Genomic DNA, 23,747 nt, shown 5'->3' with positions numbered 1-23,747 from the left:
GGTTCCTCTGCCATCTGAAGGATGTTCAAATCCTTACGCTGACAGACCTCTTTGGATATCAAATGCACAGTACTTCATCCTCAAAAGCAGTAAGGAGAAAGAGCTCACTGCACACCATAGACCTCAGCTTCAGTAACTGTGCCCACCAGGATGCTAGTGGCTTTCCAGCTCTGGAGGGTCTCCACTCTTGTGCCATACCCTGACCTGAACTCCACAGGCCCACTAGGAGATTCAGGGAATGTATCTCACGGCCCCAAACATGAACATGGCACATAGAGGAGGGGGAAGGAAACTGGGATAAATGAAAGGGATGAATTTAAGCTTCACCTTTCTCCTGAGTGTCTCCATAATTGTCCAAAGACAGTATTCCCCCCACTTACCCATTTTATCACATTTTCTGGCCTTGCTCTACGCACTCTTTCATCTGTCCAGTGATGGAGCCAGTTTGAGCACCTGGTTTCCAACGCATGGATGCATCTGAGCGGGTGGCCACCAGTGTCTGGGCATCCATCCACGCCTGTGGGACTGTGCCAAGCCTGACTCAGTGTCAGGACTATGCTCCTCCCTGGCCAGTGGAGGAGGGAAATCAAACCACCCAGCAAAGCAGAGGCCAGGGAGGGGGGCAGTACAGACAGACCCTCTTTGGGGCTCAGAGCTGAGCATGGAGGAGCAGTTCCTACAAGGTGAGGTTTCCAGCCGAACTTCTCCCTGCTTATCCCCATGGGAGAGTGGTAGGGTGCCAGTGACACTTGCACAGCTCTTGGCATAACTCTGGGAAGCCAGAGAGGGCTTTGCATATTTCAGGACGAGGTCGCAGAGCCAGCTCCCACCCAAACCAGGGACAGGCAAGTGTTTCTAGGACTGTCCTCAGATAGGATATTTGTGCTCCAAAGGAGAGGCCAAGGTCACCACCAGACCTTGCTCAGCAAGGATTTCCTCTTGACAGTCACCTTTTCTTCTTTTCTCCAGTTCGCCTCTTCCAAAAGCCAAAAGGCAGGCAGCAACCAGGTGAAACCCACACAAGTCTGCAATGTCACCCTGCCAGCTACAGGACAAGCGCTGCCTGCTCTGTGTGACACACTGCCTCAGCCAGCGAAGGCTGGACCTCTTTTCACAGAGGCAAATGTATGTGTCCTGGGGGAAGAGGGGGGAGACTGGGATGTTCCCAGACCAGCAAAGGAGGTTGGGAATGGTTGTCCAGGGGCAAGTTTCCTGTTGGGTACGAGGAGATGAGATGGGAGATGAAGCTCCCACCACATCCATTTCCCATGTCACCACCACTGGTTTTGTGATTGATGCCTAGTTCCCTTTCCCAGCACCGCTGGGATGCTGATTCCCATATCAGCCTCAGCTCTGTGCAGGGCAGGTGGCAGCAGGGACAGCAGCACCCGTGCTGGGTATGCAGTGGGGACCAGGATGGCAGAACCCACGTGCAGGGTGAGATCAGGTCCTCGTCTGTCCCCTGGGGCAGAGTGACAACCACGGGCTCCTCCAAACACTGTGCAAGCTGCTGTGATGGCCGAGCGGTGAAGGCGTTGGACTTGAAATCCAATGGGGTTTCCCTGCGCAGGTTCAAGTCCTGCTCACAGCGGGAGCTTTTACTGGCAGCCCGCACCCTCCTGTCCCCAGGACAGACCTGGCACTGTCCCCCGGCCCAGGGACCCCCTTACCTTTAGGAGAGGGCCCGGGCCCTGCACCTCTCCTTGTCACAAGAACTCCTGCGGTAGCATGCCCGCCCCACACAGCATGGTCACCCTGCTCCCTACAGCCATGGCTGCCCTCCTGGGGTATTTTTCTGCTGGGGGGCACAGCCTGATGGCATTGAGGGGACAGGAGGCTGGTGTCACCCCCCAAAACTCCAATCCTGACCCAGCCCCATGCACTGGGTGTGGGAGCTCCCGACCACCACACTGAACCCCCGGAGCTGCTCAAGGGCAGCGCAGCCACCCAGGAAAAGGCTGAGACCTGCAGTGGTTGCAGGACCCCCTTCCCTGGCTGGGAATCGAACCCAGGCCGCGGCAGTGAGAGTGCCGAATCCTGACCACTAGACCACCAGGGACCAGATGGTGGTGCTTGTGGACCTGGTGATCGTCACCAACCAAGCCCTGACAGGACAGGGCACTTTCTTGGGCCCCTCAGCCCAAGAAGATGACCAGGTGGGGGGGATGCCACAGCCTTTCCAGGGGACTTTGCAAGGATATCTGCTGCTTTCCAGAGCTGTGTCATTGGGAAGACTATCTGCAAGAGGACCCCATCCCTGCCAGACCTGGGAAGCAGTGGGTGGCTATGCCAGGACTCTGCTCACCGCCAAAGGCAGATTTGGGGAAGGCAGTGATGGCCAATGGTTCAATAAAAGACTTGGCAGTCCTCTGGGAGTTCACCAGGGAGGTTCAGTCCTGCTGATGGTGGAGCACGGACCCCATTTGTGCTGCTGTACATTGCCAGGCTCTCGTGACACACATTGCACTGGGCACAGGTGATCCAGTTCCATGGACACAACAACGCTGACTCCCAGTGCACAGCCAGGATTTCCCTGTAGTCACCTCAGGAGAAGCAGGACAGAGCAGGTACAGGCTGATGGTTGCCAGCGGAGCCCTCCCTGTTCGGGGGAAACAGGGGTCTGAGACCTTTTGCTGGCAGAGGGAGTGTGTCTGGAGTCCCTGGTCCTACTGGTTTTACAGTGATGTTTGCATCTTGTTTTCCTAAGGGAAAATAGCCAGTTGGGGCCATCTTTTGAGACTTCATCTGGAGCTGCAAAGGGCAGGTGATCCCAGTTTCCAGAGGGTCTTTCTGAGGGGGCAGAGACTTTGCCTTTGCCCTGCAGAAGGAAGCGGCCCTCGTTAGCAGCGTGCAGGGTGGTTGTGCTGCCGGAGGGGCTGGGTGGCAGCAATGCACTGGTGTTGCCTGGGCATCCTGCCACAGTGATCCCCCCACCCTTGTCCTGCCTGCTACATATAGCCTGGGTCCTTGGCCCCATACATTTCACTTAAGAAAATAAGATGTAAGAATACATTTCACTTAATAAAAAATTGTATTAAAAAAAAAATAAAAAAGAAGCTAAGTCAGGCTGGGTCAAAAACAAAAGCAGAGTTCTCCTCTACCACCTACACTTGCCTCCTAGAAAGGAGGCTTTCTGCTGAATAGAAAGATGGAGAGGGGATTGAAATGTGCCCCCCGCCCCCCCCGTGCTGCAGGTGTTTGCTACCAGCATGGGCAGCACAACAGGGCACTGCAGAGCCCTGCACCCCTGCCCAGGGCAAAGAGCCCCAGGGAGGGCCCAGGGCTCATGACAGTACAAGTGTCACCTGCCCCTGCAGCACCCAGCACAGCGGGGTTCAGGCCTGAGGGGACCGAGCAGTGACACGGGATGGCACCCGGGGGGTGCCCCTGTGCAGGAGCCCTGCCTGCCCCAGGCTGCGCGCAGGGAACGGAGCCCCAGCCCTGCACTTGGGGGGCAGGAGAAAGCACTGCAGGGCTTCTCAGCAGGTGGATGAGCCACGACTGAGGTGGACGTGAACGAAAAGGCTCCAGGAACATTTCCCACAGAAGACAGCAGAGGGCCCGGTGCTCCTTGGATGGTCGTGTGTGGTTGGGAGGGGAAGTAAATGGACAGAGAGAAAAATATCTCTGACTTGCAGGGGCCAGTGCACGCAGTGATGAAACCACCCTGTGGCTTGTCTTCTCCCACACAGCTCCCAAAAATGGCCAGTGCAACTCCCCTTCCATCTGAAGCCAAAGCCCAGCATGGTGCCCCTTGCAACCCTTCCAAGGGATTGCAGTGGGACATGTGGCATCCAGCTCCCCTGTCCCCACGGTGCCCCCAGCTCTGCCCAGGTTTCTCTGCAATGCCTGGTGGATCCCAGCCGCTGGCTGCTGCCTTGGCTACCACCTCTCCCTGAGGAGCTGCACTGCAGGGAGCAGGAGAAGGCAAAGGGAGGCAGCAGGTGGCTTTGGAGCACTGCAGAGTAGGACGAGGAGGAAGGAGAGCAGGGAGGAGTGTCACCATGGAGCAAGGATGGATCCACGATGAATGGCCTGGCATCTTTCCAACACTCTGGCATCTCTGCTGTGATGGTCAGGGCTGCAGAATACACCTCCAAACCCCTGCACAGGGCCAAACCCACCAAGTGAGGGGCAAGGCCGGGCATGTTGGGTGAGGGCAAGAGAGCACTGTGCTGGGCTGAGGCTTTCAGAAAGATATGCAGATGTCATGGTTTCAGTTGCCCCTACAAGCTCTAGCGGAGCATGAGCTCTGGCAGCCTTGCGGTTGGGGGAGCGTCAGTATATCTCTGCGGTTTCTCAGATCTCTATCTAGACCTGTCAGATATTCTGTCATAGATTGTAACAGTTCCTTCCTCTGTCAGCAGATCTGGGCACACCAAAACAGGTTCACTTGCATGTCCCATAGCAAGATGATCCCTGTCTGTTGGCAGACAAAGGGGAGAGGGGCGACTGCCACCCCACAAACTGCAACAAGGAAGCGATGCAGCCCAGGAGCTGTGTTGGAGCCCAGGAGTGTGCAGGGGCGTGGGGCAAGGCAGGTGGTTGGGATATAAAAACTTACTTTCTACAGGCACTCCTCCCTCAAAAGAGAAGTCCCAGACCCAGGGTCAGCCTTGGGGCAGCAGGGACAGGTCAAGGCTCAGTAGAAAATGCAATTGCTGTTGTAGCAAGGAGATGAGGCTGAGACACATGGCCTTGCTTTACACTCCTACATGGGTATGGGGCATGAGCAACACATACACAAACTAGCCAGAGCAATAGGCTAATTGCAATGCTGGGATACATGCAATACAGGAGTAGCAATGAATAATCACTCTCCCCACCTCTGAGAGTGGGATGTCCCTTGGCAAATTCCAGCTGAGATTTTTGTCCCTTACAAAGCCGAAGTACTAGCTAGCATGCTGCTGTGCTGCCCCGAAATGCCACCATCACGTGTTTGTGAAAATCTCATGGTGTCAGTCACTTGGTTCAGTCCCTGCTCCTTCACATGCTTTGGAAGGCAGGGGTCCTCAGGGTCCCCAGGACACCACCACACCCAGCCCCATGAGGGTGACTCCTGGGAGAATGAGCTGGGAAAGCCAGGGACCATTCCCCACCACCTCCTGTGGGGATGTTGCGGTGAAGAGGACACTGTGGGGAGACAGCTCCAATACACCCAGGCACAAGGAGGTCTCCAAGAGCCCCATGCAGACCCATGCGGTGTGTGTAGTGGGGGAAGGAGAGTGGGAGCAGAGCAGCACTGCATTACTGGGACTGTGGGGCAGCGAGGAAATCCCAGGGAAATGAGCCTGTGGTGCCTCGTGAACAGCAGTTGTCGCTGGGAGCCAGGCATGAAAATACCCAGAGAAACCACAGGCTGTGAGCTGGCAAATTTGGTGCCTGTTGCAGAAAAAAGGGAGCTGGAAAAAGGGGAAATGCTCCCTGGGCGGGTATCCTAGGGAGCCCATCGCCTCATGGCAAGGGCAGCACTGGGGTCTCTGGGCAGACCACAACATGAGCCCCGTGACTGTGAGTGTGCACAAGGGCATGGGGCTACGCATTTGCACGAGAGCTGGTCTCTCACATCCCCAGCCAGGGGAACCCCCCACTCTGCCTTCTCCATCCCACCTTGTACGAAACCCTTGCTGGCACTTGTGTTTCTCCCTTGGCTCTGGGAGAAAACAGTATTTGTAGAGTCAGACCTTCAGTCGGGCTTCTCAGGCAAGCCCTCCCCTTACTGGCTGATGCTGGGGTGTGTTAGGAGGGGTTTGGAGGTCCCGAGCTCCATAGTGGAAGTACAACTTTTGTTTGTTGAAGTTGAGGACTTTGTGTTCTATGGTGCTAAGACTGCCAGCCCAGACCTACAAGCAGTCTCTAGGGTGCTGGTGATCCTTGCTGCCTGCACAGGCAGTAGAGCTCAGACCGTGCCTGCTGCCCATGCTGCCCACGTTGCCCCACTGCATCCACCCTGTCCATGTCCCAGACCCAGTCACAGCAGCAAGGACCCCCCCTGGACCTGCACTGTCCCCAAACTGTTTTGAGGGTTGAGGGTCTGAGCACCTTTGTCCTCAATGTCTGGGTCGTTGAAAAGGAGACCGAGCTGAGGTCCTCCTGGTCCTTTGAGAAGGATGCTGAGAGGAATTTGATGACTATTGGTGTCATGCTGGTGAATCTAAGCGTGAACCTGCACCTCAAGAGTGGTTTCATATCCTGTCTTGGTCAGCATAGCCTTCATGGGTGCAGACTCGCTCAGCCTTACCTCACCTCACACAAAGGCTATTCTGGTATTTCCTAGACCTGTTACTTCCCTTTTTCTGTTGGTTTTTTTTTTTGCTGTTGGTTTTTGGTTGGTTTTTTTTTTGGTGAGGCAAAGGTGCCGTGACATCATCTCCATTAAGTTTTGGAAACTCCAAGTCTTTGCCTTGAAATCGGACTGGTGTGGCTGTCCACCCTACCTATAAAAACCAAGAACTGGGCTTGCACCCTGCATCAGACAGAGGAGGAATCTGCTCTGGTCCTGCCTCTGCCCTTGCAGCTCATCTCTGCCCATAATGAACGCCTCCACAGTGTGCCTCTCCATCATCCTTGTTGCTGCCCTCTTTTCTCAGGCCTCTCCTGCTCCATGTGAGTACAGCATGTTTCTCTGCTCTCTTGTGGTGGACTTTTGCTCTGACTGGCAGTAATTTTGAAGCAGAGCTGGAAGAAGTTAGCTGCAAAGGTTGGAAGCCTGTGTGAGTTCTGCTTTCTTGGGACTAATCTTCCTTTCTAGCATCCTTTTATCTTCAAGATGAGTTTTAATGGTAAGTATCAAAGTTTTCAGGATTCATCTCCCCTGATTTTGTTGCTGGGCTTTAAGAGTGGCCCCAGGGTGACTGAAGGAGTTTTTATCATTGGATGTGATTGCAAAACATGTAACAAGCAATCCTAGCAACGATTTTAATTAAGCTTTGGTGTTTACAGCAATTTCTTGCTAACTTTCTGGGGAAAGAGGAAGAGAAGAGGGCTCCACAGCTGATTAAGGGGATGATTGCCCATGCTCTCGGCTGGGGAATGTGCAGTTCATTGAGTGACAGACTCATGCTGGTTTTCATGATCTCTTCCAGTTGGGGCTGACACAACTGTGTGTTGCTTCAGCTACACCTTACGAAAGCTGCCCCAGAGTCATGTGAAGGATTATTTCTACACCAGCAGCAAGTGCTCACAGCCAGCAGTTGTGTAAGTACCAGCTCCTGCACTGGGCTCTGAGGAAAGGCTTTGCCAGCCTTTGGGGTTCTTCACTTCATGTCCAGTGGGGCCAAGAGCATGGTGCTGTGAGCAACCATACCTGGAGCAAGGGAAGGGGACAGCTACCACAGGTCCCATGTGCAGCAGATGAACACTCATCCTTCCCAGCTGAAAAATAAGTGGTCTCCTTGGTCTCCTTGAACCACCCTAGTGCTGGGAATAAAGTGCATGGGGGTCTCTGTGTGGCCAGCAGGACCCCCCAAAGGTGATGAGTACAATGCACATAATGTGCCACCTGCAAGACTTGCACCTGATGGGCAAGCCACCCACGCGCTGCTTCCAGGGTCACCTCTGCACTGAACATGGCCAGGAACCTCTAAGCATGGGGAGGGTCTCCCAGGGGACCTTGATCTCTCCCTGCCCTCTGGGTTCCAGCAGTCTCTGCAGCCCCCTAATGCTTGGGGGTTTGTGGGAGGGAAGCCTGGAGGGGAGGTGACCTCCTTGGGACCTAGCCCTGACCACAGGGCATGTGCCCGAGGTGACCCGAGGCCCTCATGTCCCTGTCCCCCTCGGGAACTGTAACACCTCCCTGCCTGACTTGACAGGTTCATCACCAGGAAGGACCGGGAGGTCTGTGCTAACCCTGATGCCAAGTGGGTGAAGGAATACGTGAACGCCCTGGAGCTGCAGTGAGTTCTGGGAGCTGAGAGGTCTATGCCCTGGAGAAGTCCTGTGATACCATCCAGCAGTCTTGGCACAGACCTAGAAATCCTGCTGCTGAGCACCAGGACCTGCTGAGCCACCTTGGGAACCCTGAAGTTCCTTTTGTCTTGCAAATATGTCATGTATCCATGATAACTTAGCCACCCATATGGGCAGCTGTGATGCTGGGGACCTCCTGGCCTTGCAGACCCATCTTGGAATGGCCTGCTGTGTGACATGTGGCTAAACTGTCCCCTCCTTGTGCCTACACTGCTAGAATGGGAAGGGGGTTTTATCCCCAGGGCTATTTGTGGGAAGCGGTGTGTCAGGATTAAGTGCGGGTGCTGTTGTGCAAACCCAGCTGACCTCCCAGCCAGCTGCTCTGCCTGAGATCTGTGTCGCGAGCGAAGGAAGTGGTATGCTGGTTACTTACAGGCTGCTCATTGTGGAACCACATCGTTCAGCCTTGTCCTCAAAACTCTGTCTCTTGCTGGTGCCAAAGAATAAAGATTTTTTTCTCTCTGTGTCAGCTCTGGAAGAGGTTGTTCCCCTCCCGCCTGGGAAAACAGGGCTGATGGGACCCCACTACAACCATTTTGCAAGAGGCAGAGGAAGAACTCCAAGTTCTGCGTTGGAAATGCCTCGGCCCTCTTAGTCCTTTAAACCTTCCCTTCTGCACCTTCCTTCTGCAGCTCCCTGCTCCCGGCACTGCAGCAGCAGCCCCATCACCACCCCAGCACCCCCCAGGGCTGCTCCCTCCCAGCCTCTGCACTGCTGTGGGGCCAGACCTCTGCCCCAGCCCTTTCCCCCCGTCATATTAGTAGCCAAAGGCAGGAGCTGGTGGAGCTGGATCCCCGGGATTTGCCACTGTGGCTTTGGCAAAGGGATGTCTGGAAATCAGCAGGTAGGGGTACAGCGACATCTCTGCAGTGGGCTGGAAGGAGGGTGGCTCAGGAACTGGCCAGCCAGGACCACGTCCCCAGCACAGGCTCTTCTGGGAACGAAGCCTGAGCTGTGCTCGGCTCTGGGTACTCTGTTAGTGTGTTACTGCAAAGGACAGGCACCAATTATCTGCTGGTCATCAGCTGCTTTGGGAAGGAAACCTGAATTTCCTTTAAAAAATCACAAGAGATCTTTTGCACCAAGTAAAATCGACGAAAGCACTTTATCAGCTTATGGTTTGCATTTAAAACTAGCTGATATCTTTGTGGGCAGAGAATGAAACTGCTGGGTGTGACCTTCTTGCCACTGAAGCTGTGCTGGCAGGACGTGGGGACCTTTGCTCGCTGGCCTGTCTCCATCAGAGCTGTCTGAAGCAAAAGCTCAGAAATTTTTGTATTGTCCCTTGGCTGAGAGTACCCCTACCTGGCATCTTGTGCATGTCAGCTCTTCACCTCCCAGGACATCTTCCATCACAAAATGAGCCATTCATCACCCCTGGGAGTAATTTCTCAGGTCCCCCTCACTGCTAGCAACAAATGAACCCCCATAACTAGAGGCAAGCAAATCTGTGAGTTATAGTGTCTGTAAAACACCCCCAAGCCCACTGGTGCCACAGGGTTCATGTTGTTGAATGTTGAACACGCAAGTGTTCAGGTTGTCTCCTTTTCTCTCGTTGCTCATCACCACCTCTCCACAGGTCTCCCTGTTTATTAACCAGCATTTCCTATTGCAGTTCCTTATTAACTGTCTCAAAGTCTCTGTTTCTGGCAGGAGCCAAGGCCACAGCTCTCACCTGCTGCTCCTGGGGCTCTCTGCAGACTGGGACAATTCCCAGGAGCAGCTGACTGTGTGGGTGCAGAGTAGGTGCAGAGGCCTCGCAGAGCCCAAGGGCACAGGGGAGGGTCTCAGTGCCCAGGATGAGGGTTCTCATAGAGGAGGGGGCTCCCCTAGCCATGAAGCCAGGGTCAGAAAGGGGCCTTTGCAGCTCTGGTGGACCCTGCTCTGCCAAGCTGAGCTGGCAGAGCATCCTTGCAGTGAGAGCAGGCAGTGGAGAGAGCCCTGAGGCGTCTGTGCACCAAGAGCTGGTACCATAACCTGAACAGATCTTGTCTGTGAATCCTAGCAGGGCACACGCCTGCATGCTGCCCGGGTGCTGAGAGATGGAGGGGTCCCAGGGATGGAGGAAGTCCCACATCCTTGGTGATGGAGCACAGGGCAGCACAGCCCCAGGCAGAAGAGGGTGGCTGTCCTTGGGGATGGGGAGGAAAGGTGTAGGGGAGTGGAGGTGGGTGATGAGGGCTGGGTGCAGGGCACCCTGAGGTGAAGAGGTCAGCAGGGCATCAAGAAAATGCAGAAAGAAAAGAGGCAGGAAGTTGGGAGGCTGGGAGCAGAGGACAGGGGCAAAGGAGGGAGAGGGACAATGCAGCAAAGGAAGGTAGCGCGGTGCTTAGGGATGGGAAGAGCCTTGTGGGGTCAGTGGGATTTACAGGCACAGGGGCTGAGGCCCCGGGGTGCTGCCCCACATCTCACCCTGACAGCAGCCTTGCAGAGTGAACAAAAGGCCTGGCAGGAGGAGACGGGGGACGGTGTGGTCCACAGGGAGCCAGGGCCCAGCTCCATCCCAAACTGGGGGTCACAGCAGGCTCCTGGCTGGTTCCCCACACCTTCCCCTGTGCATCCAGGGCTCTGGGCTGTGGACAGCAGGATTTGTTGTCCCAGAAGGACCACTCTGCTGGGGGTGGGTGGGAAGGGGTAGCCTTCATCATCAGGGAGGATGTTCATCGATATCCAAGCTCAGCAATGGAGACAGGCATTATGAGCAGAAAGCTTTACCCCTTAAAGACAGCGTGAAACCACGTCTACAGAATAAGGTTGAAAATTGCTAATATGCAGCAGCACACCTGAAATGCCCCTTCCCTCAAGGCAGAAGAGAGATGACCCTGAGTAGCTCTCAAAGGAGCCCAAATGCTCTGCAGGCTGGGCAGGCAGCTCAGCGGGAGGGGAGAGGTACAAGGTTCTGTTCTGCATCCCTGCAAAGCAGCTGTGGCACAGCCCACTGGGACAGGAGGCAAGGGGGACCCTGCGGCACAGCCCGGCAGAGGAGGGAAGCAGGGGAGGGGTATAAAATCAGACAGGTCTCCCTGAGAGTAATCAAACAGTGCTCGTGGCGGTTTGCTTTCATACAATGGCTCCTTGAGCACTTCACAGAAAGCTTTTAAGCATTGCTATCCCTCGCTTACAGATGGGGGAACTGAGGCACAGTGCCTTTGTAGAGCCAGGCTGGGCAAGGTGGGCTGATGGGACCCAGACTCCCTGTTGGGGCCACACGTTCCACTTCCCTGCCCACAGGACTGTGACAAGCAGGAGGCAAGCAGTCCACTACATCAAAATCATTCCTTTGCAAGAAGAGTGAAAGAAGCTGGGACTGGCCCTGGGCTCCCTGGGGCCAGAGCTGGAGCTCTGGAGGACCAGGCAGGGGTGGCCATCTCAGTGTGCCCCCAAAATGCTCAAAAGTGCCTTCACCCAGCTGGCATCAGGGTCAGCACAGGCCTGATGTTCCTTCCTGGTGATGAAGGTGGGAAGTGGGGAGGACCAGGAAACCTTTGTGGTGGGGAAGGGATGCACCACCACGGAGCTATACTGAGTCACACCAGGGCTGGGGAATGTCCTTTTTGCGACCGTTGTCTGGTGTGGAGGCATCCAGCCAAGGGCAGCTGCTGAGAAACCAGAGAAGGACCCTGGGCCAGACTCCTGGCTCTGCCTCAACTCGCTGCTGGCTCCCGCAGGCAGGGAGGAGGACCAGGATACCCCTGGATCATGGGGTCCAGCAGAGTCAACCTGCCAGTCCCATGGGAGCAGCTGGCCTTGGCTTTTGTCCACCTCTGTCAGCACATGAGAAGCCTGATGGCTGGGTGGTGGTCACCTTCCAGCAGACAATTGGGGAACTGAACTCTTCTCTTGCCTCTCTGCTGGACTCTCATTCCTTCAGTTCAGATCTGGCTGGTGGACCACTTGGCCTTGCTGAGTCCTGACTTGTGTCTTGAGACCCAATACATGGCTCCATAATCGTTTGTGCCCATGTCCCACTTGCAGCCATCCCAACTCGCGCCCCATTTTGCAGCACAGATGCCCCTGGAGAGGGGCAGGGACCCCAACTTTCTTTCTGACCCCCCTAATGGGGGTTGTTCCTCACTTTGCCACCTGTAAAACAAAGGGAAGGGTTCAGCTATGCTGCAGGGGCAAAACAGCCACCAGCAAACCTGCTGCAGTCATTCCCAGGATGCAGCTTTGCATGGGAACACGAATAGGAGGTAGCAGGTCTGAAGGGTAAAAGCACAGGGCTGGGCACAGCTGGCCCATCAGAACCGTGCTCAGCACTCCTTTGCTTCTGCACATGGAGAAGAAATGCTTCCAACAGCATGGTCACCCAGAGCTGGCCCTCTGGCCACAGAGGCACACAGATTTCTGTGCAGCAGGCAAGAAAGGGCTGGCACTGCCCCAAGCCTCAAGACAGGACCATCAAGAGCAGCTGATGCATCCCCTGGATTCAGCAGTACCTCTCCCCACGGCAGCTCTCCTGCTTGTCCAGGTGTCCCCTCCTGGCTGCCCTCCCCTGCCCAGAGCTGGCAGCAGGCTGCGGGAAGGCTGCTGGCGGCACGGTTGACCCCTGGGGCCATGATTTCCCCTGTGCTCTTACCCCGGGAGCCTGGGCTGGGTGGCCACGGTCCCGTGCGGAGGGACCTGTCCGCACCGTGCCTGGCTCCTGCCAGGGCAGACGGGCTGGGCTGGGGGGAAGGGGCTCGGGGAGCGGGCTGGCTTGCTGCTGCGGCTGGAGCTGCAGAAAGGAAACCAAAACTGGGAAGGCTGGAAAGGGAAATTCCCTCGTGAGCCCGGGCTCCAGGCCAGGGACTGTCCGGAGAAGAGCCAGCTGCAGCCGAGTCCTGCAGCCTCCCCAGCCTGCCCCCCGCACCCCGGGCCTGGGGCAAACCTCAGACCCCCTGCAGCATTCTCTTTCACCGCGACATCCACCCTCCACCCCCTCGCAGCACACGGAGCCCCACATCAGGCACCAGTTTCCCTCTGCAGCACCAAACTCAGCTCCTCAGCACTAAAGGCGACAGAGCATGCAGGTGGGATGCCCTCAGGGCTAGAGGAGACCCCCAGCACCCCCTTCCCGGGGTCCTCACCTGCCCACCCATGGGCAGCAGCTCCTGCCCATCCACCCCACCACGCAGTGGCCACTCTCTGCTCCCACGTTTCATGGCACAGCTGGGAAGCCCTGCTCAGGATACATCCCTCTGCAGATTTTTGTCTCTCCCTGACAATGGTAAGCCCTGGCTTAGAGTGGGACAAGATTTTTGCAGACATGCTGACCCACTTTGTCCCTGCTTGGACCTGATCTGACCCTCTCCACCAGCACCACACCGTGCCAGGAGAGCACAGGGACCCTGCGGGATGAGCGAGAGCCTGTGCCTTTCCTAAATCACCCTCCCAGCAGAGCGGTCAGGAGCCATCCAGAGCTGGAGCCCTCTGCATGGTCCCCCATCACCAGCACCCTCTCCTGGGACACAGAATGGTACCTGGGCTGAGCCTGCCCTTTGCTGGGATGCTACTCCTTGGATTTCCCATGAGCTTGCCTTCCTGCAGCCAGCTTTCCAGCCTGGAAAACACAAGACTAGAGGGAAATCACGAGACAACATGAAGGTGTTTTCCCAGCCTCAGGGTTGCCAAATCTGATCTATAGCTGCAGGAAGAAGATGAGACAATAACAGAAAGGCTTTTTTTGCATTAAGAAGAATGGGATGGCTGCAAAGCCAGGCCAGCTCTGGGTGACCATGCTGTTGGGAGCATTTCTTCTCCATGTGCAGAAGCAAAGGAGTGCTGAGCACGGTTCCGATGGGCCAGCTGTGCCCAGCCCTGTGCTTTTACCCTTCAGACCTGCTACCTCCTATTCGTGTTCCCATGCAAAGCTGCATCCTGGGAATGACTGCAGCAGGTTTGCTGGTGGCTGTTTTGCCCCTGCAGCATAGCTGAACCCTTCCCTTTGTTTTACAGGTGGCAAAGTGAGGAACAACCCCCATTAGGGGGGTCAGAAAGAAAGTTGGGGTCCCTGCCCCTCTCCAGGCAGCACTGCCGGGCTTGGCAGGACCCAGCAGCACAGGGCAGCTGGCAGGCAGAGATGCAGTGATGCCTCAGAGGAACAGACACATATGAGGAGAGGAGCTGCAGGGCTGCCAACAGCGTGCATGTGGATGCCTGTGGGCTCTGTGCTAGGAAACACTGACGCTTAGCTGAAAGAAATGGCTAGCAGGGGTGGGTATGGGCAGGAATTTGCCCTGATCTGTGCTTCAGCACCCTTGGCACAAGTGTGGATGAGCAGCTCATGAGCCCCAGGTACCTGCCAGCTCCCAGGGCAGCCTCAGCACCATGGTAGCTCCCTGCCCTCTGCTTCCTCCCATCCCACCATGAACCACTCTCCCTGCTCTCCCCCTGCAAAACCTCTGGTGGTATTTTACCTCTTAGAGTGACATGTCCTATCACCACCCTATTGCACACACAGTGTGCCCAGGGACCACTTTGGGGTGCAGCGTGTGGGCCTGGGCATAGCAAAAGAGCATATGGAACATGCTGTGGTGTGCGGAGAACATATTCTTATATGTAAAAGGCCCATACGTGTGTACAAACACATCTAATTCTTTAAAAGATGTGGGAGGCAGGGGTGTATGTGGTGGGGGAATGAGGTGTCAGAGAATGTTCATATGTCTGCAGTATGGAAATGTTATGGTTTTGCCTCAAACCATTTCCCATCACCACATGCCATACAGAGTGTGCAGATAGGATCAGGGTGAAGTTCTGTCTCTGTGTTGGTGAACACCACTCAGAGGCACATAAAAGGAAAAAAGTAAGAGATTTTGTCCAAATACTTTATTCTCCAGAATCATGATTTCACACACAAAAGCCACAGCCACCCATCATCCAACACTGAGACTCTGAGCCACCCTCTCATAAATAGCATTATTATCCACAGAAGTAATGCCTGTCCCATAGGATAACTTCTTAAATAATTTGAAATAATATAACAATAGAGATACAGTCCCATGAGCCTTTCCAGGCCACAGGCGGAGGTGCCAGGGCAGAGGGATGAGGTTGCAGACTGGTCAGTGCAAGCTGAGGGCGAGTAGCAGCACCGCAGCAGGAGGTGCCTCGCGGTGACCTTCCAGCAGTCCCCAGGGCCGCCGGCAGCTGACGTGGGCTCTTCTACCTCCTCCTGCCCTAGTGTCCTGCTCCATTGCAGGAGCTCAGGATAACACTACGCTTGCCATCTTGCTTTGCTCAGTTCTGGTCCAAGTTTTGTAGGTAACTTTGAACCCAGGTGTCACTAGGATTTGCACAGACCTGGCGGCCTTTCTTTGTGATGAACCTGTGGAACAGGGATGAGACATTAGATCTCTGCTCAGACCTGCATCCCAGGGGACCCTGGATCCCAGCTTTGGGGTGTTGCAAAAGGTTCTCCCCTGTGTGCTAAGCTGATGCTGAAACCAGGAGCTCACTTTGACTTCCCTCACTCCCATCCCTTTTCGCACACTGCCTCCTTGACTCCTGCAGGAGCATCCCTGGGAGTCCCCACAAGAGCATCCCTGGCAGTCTCTGTGTAAGTCCTTTCCCCTTGCTCTGTTCCCACAGACCCCTATGCCCACAGCCACCCTGCAGAGCTGGTCACTCTCCCACGCAGCTCCCACCATGGCTGCCCCCACATCGCCCCAGCATGTCTGCACCCAGGAGTCAGCTCTGGTACTTACACGATGGCCGGCAGGGTGCAGCTGGTGCTGGTGCTATAATAGCGCAAGATGAGCTTCTGCGGGAGCTTGCGGGATGTGTAAGAGAAGCAGCAGACTGGGAGGTCAGATCCAGCTGGAGGAGGCAAGGAGAGACCATGTGAGCACATGCTGGGCTGTGCATTGGGAGCAAACAGCCCATCAGCTCAGGGAGCCATGCTGGCAGGGAAGGGAGGGAGGAATAAGAGAATAATTAAGACTGAAATGGACATTGGGGATCATCCAGTCCAATGCCAGGAAGAGTACTGTCAGGGACTGGGGGACATTCCCACCCAGTCATTGCTCAGAGCTTTGTTTCCCACCTCCCCCAGCCCCAGGGCAGAGACTAAAGTCCCTACACTATAACCAGGAATAAGTACTCCAGGTGCAGGATGGATGGATGGATGGATAAGGGACGGATGGATGGATGAATGGATGGATGGATGGATGGGTGGATGGATGGATGGTTTTCTAATTCTGGGGTTCCTACACATAGCTGATCTCAGTACAGAGTGGAGAGTGGTACAAATACTGAAAAATTCCCAGTTATCTGCCAGATTCAAATCTGTCTTTCCTTCATAAACAAAAAAGCAGGACTCACCTGGGCCACAGAAAGTTTGGGAGCAAGAGGCTGTGATGAGGAGAAGAGCAAAAATGGCTGGAGAGACCTTCATCTTCCCGTTGGGTGAGGGCAGTCGGCGCAGGACCAGGAGCTCTGGCAGATGCAGCTCAGACTGCAGCAGATGGATTCAGCTCCCTTTTAACAGAGTCCTGGAGGCAGTCAGGAGAAGCCCGAATGGAAATTCCAGAATGATGACAGAGGATGTCATGAAAATGAAATAGCCAAAGGGAATTAGGGGAAAAAAAAAGTAATCAGAAAGAATGGGATATAGTTCACATTGGAGCCAAGTATACTGAGCTCTTACTTGGCATTCATTTTCGATTTTAGCAAATCAAAAGGAAACTAAAATGTGCCAAGTGGCATGGCCACAAAGAGGAAAACTATTTATCTGAACTACAGCAGGGATTTTCCCTGTGAGTCTGTATAGCAAGACACAATGTTTGCCTAAGATTATGCAACTCTGGGGAAAAAAAATCAGGCAAGGTCCAAAGCACGCTCGTGCTGCTGTGTATAGGGTGTTTATTAAAGGTTGTTAAACTGCAGCATGTGGGGCTGAGAGGTGGCCGGACTGCGGGCTCTGCGCTACCCAAAGTGCTCTGCCTGCACCGGCTCTGCTGTGCTTGGCGTAACGTGGGCCAGCGAGGAGCTGAGGCTGGAGGCACCCCTGGAGATCGTCCAGTCCAGCCCCTGCTCAAAGTGGGCTCAGCTGGGAAGGCTGCGCAGGACCATGCCTGGATGGGCTTTGAGTATCTCCAGGGATGGACATTCCAAACCTCTCTGGGCAACTTCCTTCAGTGTTCAGTAACAAAGTTTTATCTGGTGTTTAAATAGAATTTCCAGTTGCCTCTTTTCCTGTCCCTGGCCACCACTGAGAAGAGCTGGGCTCCGTCTGCTTTGGTCCCCACAGGCAAGTTGACAAGATCTCCCTGGGCCATTTCTTCTCCAGAAGAACGGTCCCAGCTCTCTCTGCCTCTCTTCCTAGGAGAGATGCTCCTGTCCCTTCATCATCTTCATGGCCCTTCACTGGGTCCTCCCCAGTAGTTCCCTGTCCCTCTTGAACTGGGAAGCCCAGAACTGGACCCAGCACTCCAGGATTGGCCTTATCAGTGCTGAGCACAGGGGAAGGGTCACCTTCCTTGACCTGCTGGAAACACTTCTCCTCATCCAGCCTGAGAGCCTGTTGATCTCCTGTGTGGCAAGGGCACATTGCCACTCATGTCCAGTTTGGTATCCACCAGGAGCCCCAGGTCCTTTCATGCCAAGCTGCTTTCCAGCTGGTCAGCACCAGCGCATACTGGTGCCTGGAGGTGTTCCATCCCAGGGCAGGGCTTGGCACTTCTCCTTGTTGGACTTCATGAGGTTTTTGTCAGCCCATTCCTCCAGCCGGACAAAGACCCTCTGAATGGCAGCATGCCCCTCTGGTGTGTCAGCCACTTCTCCCAGCTTTGTGTCATCTGCAAACCTGCTGAGGGTGCACTCTGACACATCATCTGGGTCATCAAGATATTAAAGAGTAGTGGTCCCAGTATCGATCCCTGGGGTTCTCCACTGGCGACTGGCTTCCAGCTGGACTTGTGCCGTGGACCACAGCCCTCCAAGCCCAGCTGCTCAGCCAGTTCTCCATCCTTCTCACTGCCATTTATATCTAATCCGTACTTTATCAGTTTGCCTGTGAGGATGTTACGGCAGCCTTACTGAAGCCAAAAGAAGCAACATCCACTCATCCCTCTGACCCCATCTACCTGGCCAGCCACCTCATCTCTGAAGGCTACCAGGTTGGTGAGGCGTCTAACTACTCAGTCACCTTAACAGTCACAGGCTTCCACGAAGGGATCAGAGGGCAGGATCTCACCCTTCTTTGGAGGGTCTTTGCAGGCAGGAGGGTCTTTTGCCACCTCAACCTCAATCCCTGGGGGAGCAGGGAGTTCGCTGGAAGAGGTGGTTTGCCATACCTGAGACATTTTACCATCCTGAACTGGTCCCTACAAAAGCTCCTTTGAGTACAAGATGGATTTTCTGCTGAGAAGTGAGTAGTGGAGAACCTGCCTGGCGTGGGAGAAACTTTTGAGCCTTGGCAGGTCTCCGGCTCCGGGCAGCTCCTGCTGGGGAGCAGGGCAGAGCAGCAGCTCTGCAGGGAGTGGGTGACCTGAGGCTTCCTGACATCCTGCCACAGCCTGGGGCTGCAGCTGGAGTCGAAGCCCCTTCCAGTGTAGAGATGATGCTCAAGCTCCCAGGCCTGGATCTGGATTTTCATCCCCAGAAGTACAAATCCCCTGCTTGGCTACCATGGTGCTGCAAGTGAGAGCAGTGGAGACACCGTCCTTCACAACTTGCCTCTGGCAGGGACAGAAAGAAGGTTCAGGGCCCCCGAGGTATGTGGTGACCTGCTCCTCCCCACGCTTGCCCTCCCAGGGTGGATCCCGTTTGCACTCCTGCTTCCCAACACGGCCACCCAGGCCACTGGTGCCATGGGCTGTGCCAGGCTGCAGGCTCACCCTGCAACTGGGCAGACACCAGCAGAGCGCCCAAGAGTGCACTTTTACTGGGGCCAAAGACTGTGAGTTCTCACACGGGCATCGAAGGAAGTGCTGGATTCCCCCGGACTGACAGCGAGCCCTGGCAGGACCAGCTCTGCTTTCCCTGCGCAAGTCTGAGAGCTCTGGGCAGAGGTGCACAACAGAAGACGAAGCAGCTCCAGCTTTTGGTTGACTTGCTGCAGAGCAAAACCAAATTCTGGCTTTTTGCCATGGAAATAAATCATGCAGAAACCAACAGTGGGAGTTTTATGTTCCCCTGTGCTTGCAACTCACATGCCAGAGTGTGCAGGGGGAAATGACAAATGCTGGTGGCCGGCGCCGCATTGCCGGGTGAGGAAGGTTGTGGCTGCAGAATGCAGCTTTGTGGCTAATGCCAGCCAGAGACAGCTTTGATAATGGGAACTTCACAGTTTCTGCTCTCCAGCCTGCTGCCGGCAAGCAGCGAGCCGCAGGGCTGGCGGTGCACACGGTGCTGTCCCACTTGCGGCATGGAGGTGTGATGGGGGTGTGATGTGATCTGTGTCAAGCAGCTCTGTCCTCTGTCGGGAAGCCCTGAGATGGTCCGTGGAAGGATGGGAGCCATCATTTACTGCTAACCAATTTGACGGAGCTGGAGGAGGAAGGTCTGCAAAGAGCTGCTGCAGCTGCGATCGCTTGGTTGTGTCATCAGCACAAACCCACTACGCTTACAAAACTGCCCTTTGTCAGCTGGGATGTTGTTTTCCCTGGGGTGCTGAGAAGCCACCTGGATGGGGGCTGCTCTCCCAGCCGCTTCCCTGCACTGACCCCCTGCACTGGGCTCCAGCGCCGAGCCCCCGGCTGCAAGCTCAGCTGCACACCCCCGCCAGGCTGCCCTCTGCTCCCTCACCACCCCCCGAGGCCACCTTCCATTTTCAGTTTTCTGTCTCTGTACACTGCTTTTTGCTTCTCAAACCCCGGAGCCCTCTTCTGTCACAGTCCGTGCAGATTGAGTATTTCTAAGCTGACCTCTCTCAAGCTTCCTTTATTGTTCCTGGAAATGAGCCAGTTTTAAAAGTTTAGCCTCACCCAGACGGGCACGAGACTTGTTTGGGTGCAGGCAGAGTAGAAAAAGTAAGCTAAAATTATTCAAAGAGGAAAACCGTAGGGAAGGCTGTTATGGTGGGTGCTGTCTTCATGCCCTGGGATAGGTGGTGACAAGGATTAGCCCAGAGGCTCTGGGACTCCTTCGGGCCCCCCTGAAATCCTGCCCTCACCAAGAGCCACAGGTCACAAAGCACATCCCCCCCCAGGGCAGAGGGGTGCAGGATACTTCACTCATGGGCGATGGTGGGGGTTGTCCCCAGGCTGATGTCCCCTTGTCTGCCTTCCCCTGGGGACACAGCCCACCCGTGGGGGCTGCACCATTCCAGCCCTGGCGCCGCAGCACCCTCAGAAGGAACTTGGAGCACGTGAAGGGATATGTTCCCATCCCTGTCACTCCTGCTAGCCATCTGCTCCGCTTGCCCACGAGCCCACAAGCGGGCACAAGCTCTGGGGTGTGGGGTGCTCTGTGTGGAGGAGCTGGGGGTTCGCCTGTGGCAGAGGTGCAGTGCCCTGAGGGTCACAGCCCTGTTCCTCTACTTGCAGCCTGGGGCAAGGGTGCTGCCTGGCCGAGCCTGGTTCCCCTCCTCTCCCACTCAAACCATCCCCAGCAAGTCCCTCCTGCAGCTGCACCTCACTGCGTGGTGTGGGAGGGATGCAGGATGCCACGTGGGGAGGCTGCAGGGCCGAGGCACGCCGGTGCCAGGGCTGCCCCAGACCTCCCCTTTCCCAGGGGACACGGGTGCCAGGCAGAGCCTGTGCTGGCCCAGGCGGCCAGACAATGGCCCTTTTGATGGGCACAAACCCATCTGGGGTGGCAAAGCCTCCAACATCACAGGGTGCAGGACCTGCACTTCAGAAAGATGCTGCAGCGCTCCCTAACCTACAAACAGCCTCCACACATGGGAAGTGGTTTGCAGCCTTGCAACAAACCCAAAATAAATCATGAGGCTAGTAAACATCCGAGCCCCACTGCCGGTCTGTGCGTGTGACCACTGCAGCTGGAAAGCTCACACCTCGCTATGGAAACACAGGGTTCACACCTCCCGTGGAGTTTCCTACATCCCGTCAGTGCTGGCGGCGGCACCAACAACACACACATCCCTGCCAGCAGGTGCAGCACGTGAACACGGGGTCTTCAGAAGGTCCAAGGGCCACACATTACAGAAGTTCCTCAGCTGTGGCAGTGGCCCTGACACAAGCTTAAAGGTTAACCCTGGTCTCAGCCCCCTCCATGAGCAGAGGAGGGTCATGGTGCACCACCATCCCTGACACACTCATGGGGTGCAGCCAGCCACCCAGTGCTCTGCAGCCACCTGCAGTTGGCCCACCTAAACCCCCTGGAGAGCTTGGCTCCAGGACCACTAATGAAAATGAAAATAATCAGTTTGTGGCTTGCTTCTTTTCCTTTTTGCTTGATTACGATGAACACACAAGGCCCAGTTGGCTCATTTATAAACTGGTTTTGTTTTTCATCCCAGCAGAGCTCTGAATTTTCAGCCTCGTTTTTCTTGCTCTTCTTGGAGGACTCACCAAAGATCTGAGTGAGGTGGGCTGTCCTCCGGGGCAGAGGATGCAGCCCCAGCAGACACGTCGTCTGGTCCCCCCAGGCATTTGCAGGGTCTGAGGGATGCTGGGGGGCGCGGGTCGGGTGCGCCCCAGCCCCTGAAGCTGCAGTCGGGGTGAACCAGGAGCAGACTCAAAAATTGCTAAAACTCAAGTTTTCCCTGTTTCTTTCATTTCCTTTCATGTGAAGGATGGAGAGGGGTATGGAGCAAGGAGGCTTTTTAATTTAATTTTAATTTGCATTGACATACAGTCCAGTTAATTTTCTTTGGTTTGATTTGCTTCAAAGGAAAGGCCAGGAAAAATGAGGCATCTGTCATTAGAAAGTGATAGCATTGCTTGGGGTATTTTTTTCAGAAAATGCTCTTGCTGGAGAAAGACTGAACCTTTAACAAGAGGCGTTTTTTCTTATCAGCTACAAACATCTTCCTGGCATGACAGGATTTCAGGGAAACACAAACGGGTCTCTTGTGCAATGCAGACGGCAGTGGCCACTCGCTCACACCATCTGCCCGGTGTGGCCGTGCTCTCCCCTTCACCCACCACGGTGGGGACAGATGGTTCCCAGTCACTCCCACAGGCTCAGGTTCTGCATGGAGCCAGTTCCAGGACGTGACATCATCTTAAAAATTCCAGTATTTCTCCAGAAATGTCAAGAATGGTGGGGGTAAAGTTTCTGTACACTAATGGAAAGTCACTAGCGCCTGAGCTCTGAGCAGGGCAGGCTGGAGGCTGCTGCAGGTGGAAGCGGAGCTTGTCCCAGAGGCAGTTTCTGAACACTGGACATTTTGAAGTACTTCCTTTTCTGAATGAATCCTGACTCCTCAGCACTAAAACCTGCTATAAATAGCAACTTACATCAGCCAGTCTCACCATTTTTTCAGGGTTCCCCTTTCATTCAAGATTGAGAATTTCCCTATTTCTACTATCATCAAATCTATTTTGGGCATTTGCTTTACTTAGCACTTTCTCCTGGGATTCTTGGGGGGCTTGCAGAAAAGCTCTATCGTATCCCTCTGTGTAGATCAGTGCACCACCAGCCAGGCTGCTTTGGACGGCCTGTCCTGCTGGCTCCGAGCACTGCGTGCTGGCAGCGGGGGCAAGGGTAGGGCACAGCCTGGGCCGTGAATCCTGAAACCACCTGGAGCCACGCTGGGAAAATTTCCATCTTACACCACCATTTTGCTGTGCTATGAGCCTAAATTCCCCTGAGATGCTCCAGCCCACTTTGGCAACTCTTCTGCGGCCATCTCCCCACCTCAGAGCATCTCCCAGGTTAGATGGTCCTTCGTCTGAGACACACAGCATCCTCTCTTTCTAAAAGGTGAAAGAGCTAGAAGAAATTACTTTCTCATTTCATCATGACTTGGATGTGGCGGAGTGGGTAAGAGAACACTTTTTAGTTGCGAGTTGCAACATCCCAGGGCTCACTGATGTGCCTATAGCTTCCCACCTCTGTCCAGCCTGCAGAGCTGGCAGGGTAGGGGCTTTTGTCAGATTTCTAAGGTAAAAACAGACCCCCTGGGAAGCAAATACCCTGACTTTGGGGTTGTTTTGCCTTTCAGCAGTAGAAAAATTTCAGCCCTTACCTGTAACACACATTATGTAGGCTAAACTGATCCTAAACTGACTCAGCTAAACTAAGAAAAAAATAATGTATTAATTAAAAAAAATAGTCTCTACCAGTACAAAATAATTTGGCATCTGCTTGCTGACGAAAACATAAAGGCATGGAGGTTTTCAGATGCCTCATTGAAAACATCTGAATAATCAGTGCGGATTTCCAACTAATTCTTCTGTTTTAACGAAACTCATTTTTTATCAGACCATTTCTGCACCATAAATGGTATTTCACCTGCCTGCGCTAGTCACACCATGTGCCTTGGGAGCAGGACAGGACCAGACGGCGGTAGGCGGCAGGTCTCAAGACATGACCCAGGAATGCTTGAAGGTACAATCACAGGGGATAGCTCAGAGGCAAAGCATGCTCTTACGTTATATTCCCTGAACAGCCAGACAGAGGAGCCAAGTAAGCTGACACAAGCTCAGAGATGATTTCTGGTCCAGCTGGTGTCCGAGTTCCCACCTCCTGCCTGGCCGGGTGCGCTGCCTACGGAGGCAGGCTCTCTTCTCATCCTCCCAGGATATCTGGGGACAACCAAGCTGACAAGGGGAGAGGGGAGTGAGGTCTGAACTGAATAGTGAGCCTGTGAGGTGCTTCTCTCCGCAAATAGCAAAGGGAAGGATGGAGACGGGACCAAACTGGCCATGATGTGGCAAAGAAGGAGGTGATGC

The 23,747-nt window shown here is 54.8% G+C and overlaps 2 protein-coding genes and 2 non-coding genes across 4 annotated transcripts; 2 read left to right on the top strand and 2 right to left on the bottom strand.

Moving 5' to 3' along the window:
• The first annotated feature begins 1,509 nt into the window (after positions 1-1,509).
• Positions 1,510-1,591, top strand: TRNAS-UGA (transfer RNA serine (anticodon UGA)). The gene has a single exon. It is a non-coding gene; the product is annotated as a tRNA-Ser (tRNA).
• A 396-nt stretch (positions 1,592-1,987) lies between these two features.
• Positions 1,988-2,059, bottom strand: TRNAE-CUC (transfer RNA glutamic acid (anticodon CUC)). Its single transcript has one exon. It is a non-coding gene; the product is annotated as a tRNA-Glu (tRNA).
• Positions 2,060-6,333: 4,274 nt separating this feature from the next.
• On the top strand, positions 6,334-8,449 carry LOC130143826 (C-C motif chemokine 5-like). The gene is made up of 3 exons (XM_056326720.1): positions 6,334-6,606; positions 7,086-7,197; positions 7,812-8,449. Exons 1-3 carry the CDS (start codon positions 6,534-6,536, stop codon positions 7,897-7,899), a joined length of 273 nt encoding a protein of 90 aa, XP_056182695.1. The 5' UTR covers positions 6,334-6,533; the 3' UTR covers positions 7,900-8,449.
• Positions 8,450-14,786: 6,337 nt separating this feature from the next.
• Positions 14,787-16,723, bottom strand: LOC130154482 (C-C motif chemokine 4-like). Its single transcript, XM_056350599.1, has 3 exons — positions 16,267-16,723; positions 15,651-15,762; positions 14,787-15,271 (listed from the first exon to the last, which is right to left on the bottom strand). The coding sequence occupies exons 1-3, from the start codon at positions 16,337-16,339 to the stop codon at positions 15,184-15,186; spliced, it is 273 nt and encodes a 90-aa protein (XP_056206574.1). The 5' UTR covers positions 16,340-16,723; the 3' UTR covers positions 14,787-15,183.
• Positions 16,724-23,747: the final 7,024 nt, after the last annotated feature.

The sequence above is a fragment of the Falco biarmicus genome, chromosome 1 (assembly GCF_023638135.1).
Source record: "Falco biarmicus isolate bFalBia1 chromosome 1, bFalBia1.pri, whole genome shotgun sequence".
Taxonomy (NCBI): domain Eukaryota; kingdom Metazoa; phylum Chordata; class Aves; order Falconiformes; family Falconidae; genus Falco; species Falco biarmicus.
This window is presented reverse-complemented; position numbering and strand designations above follow the sequence as displayed.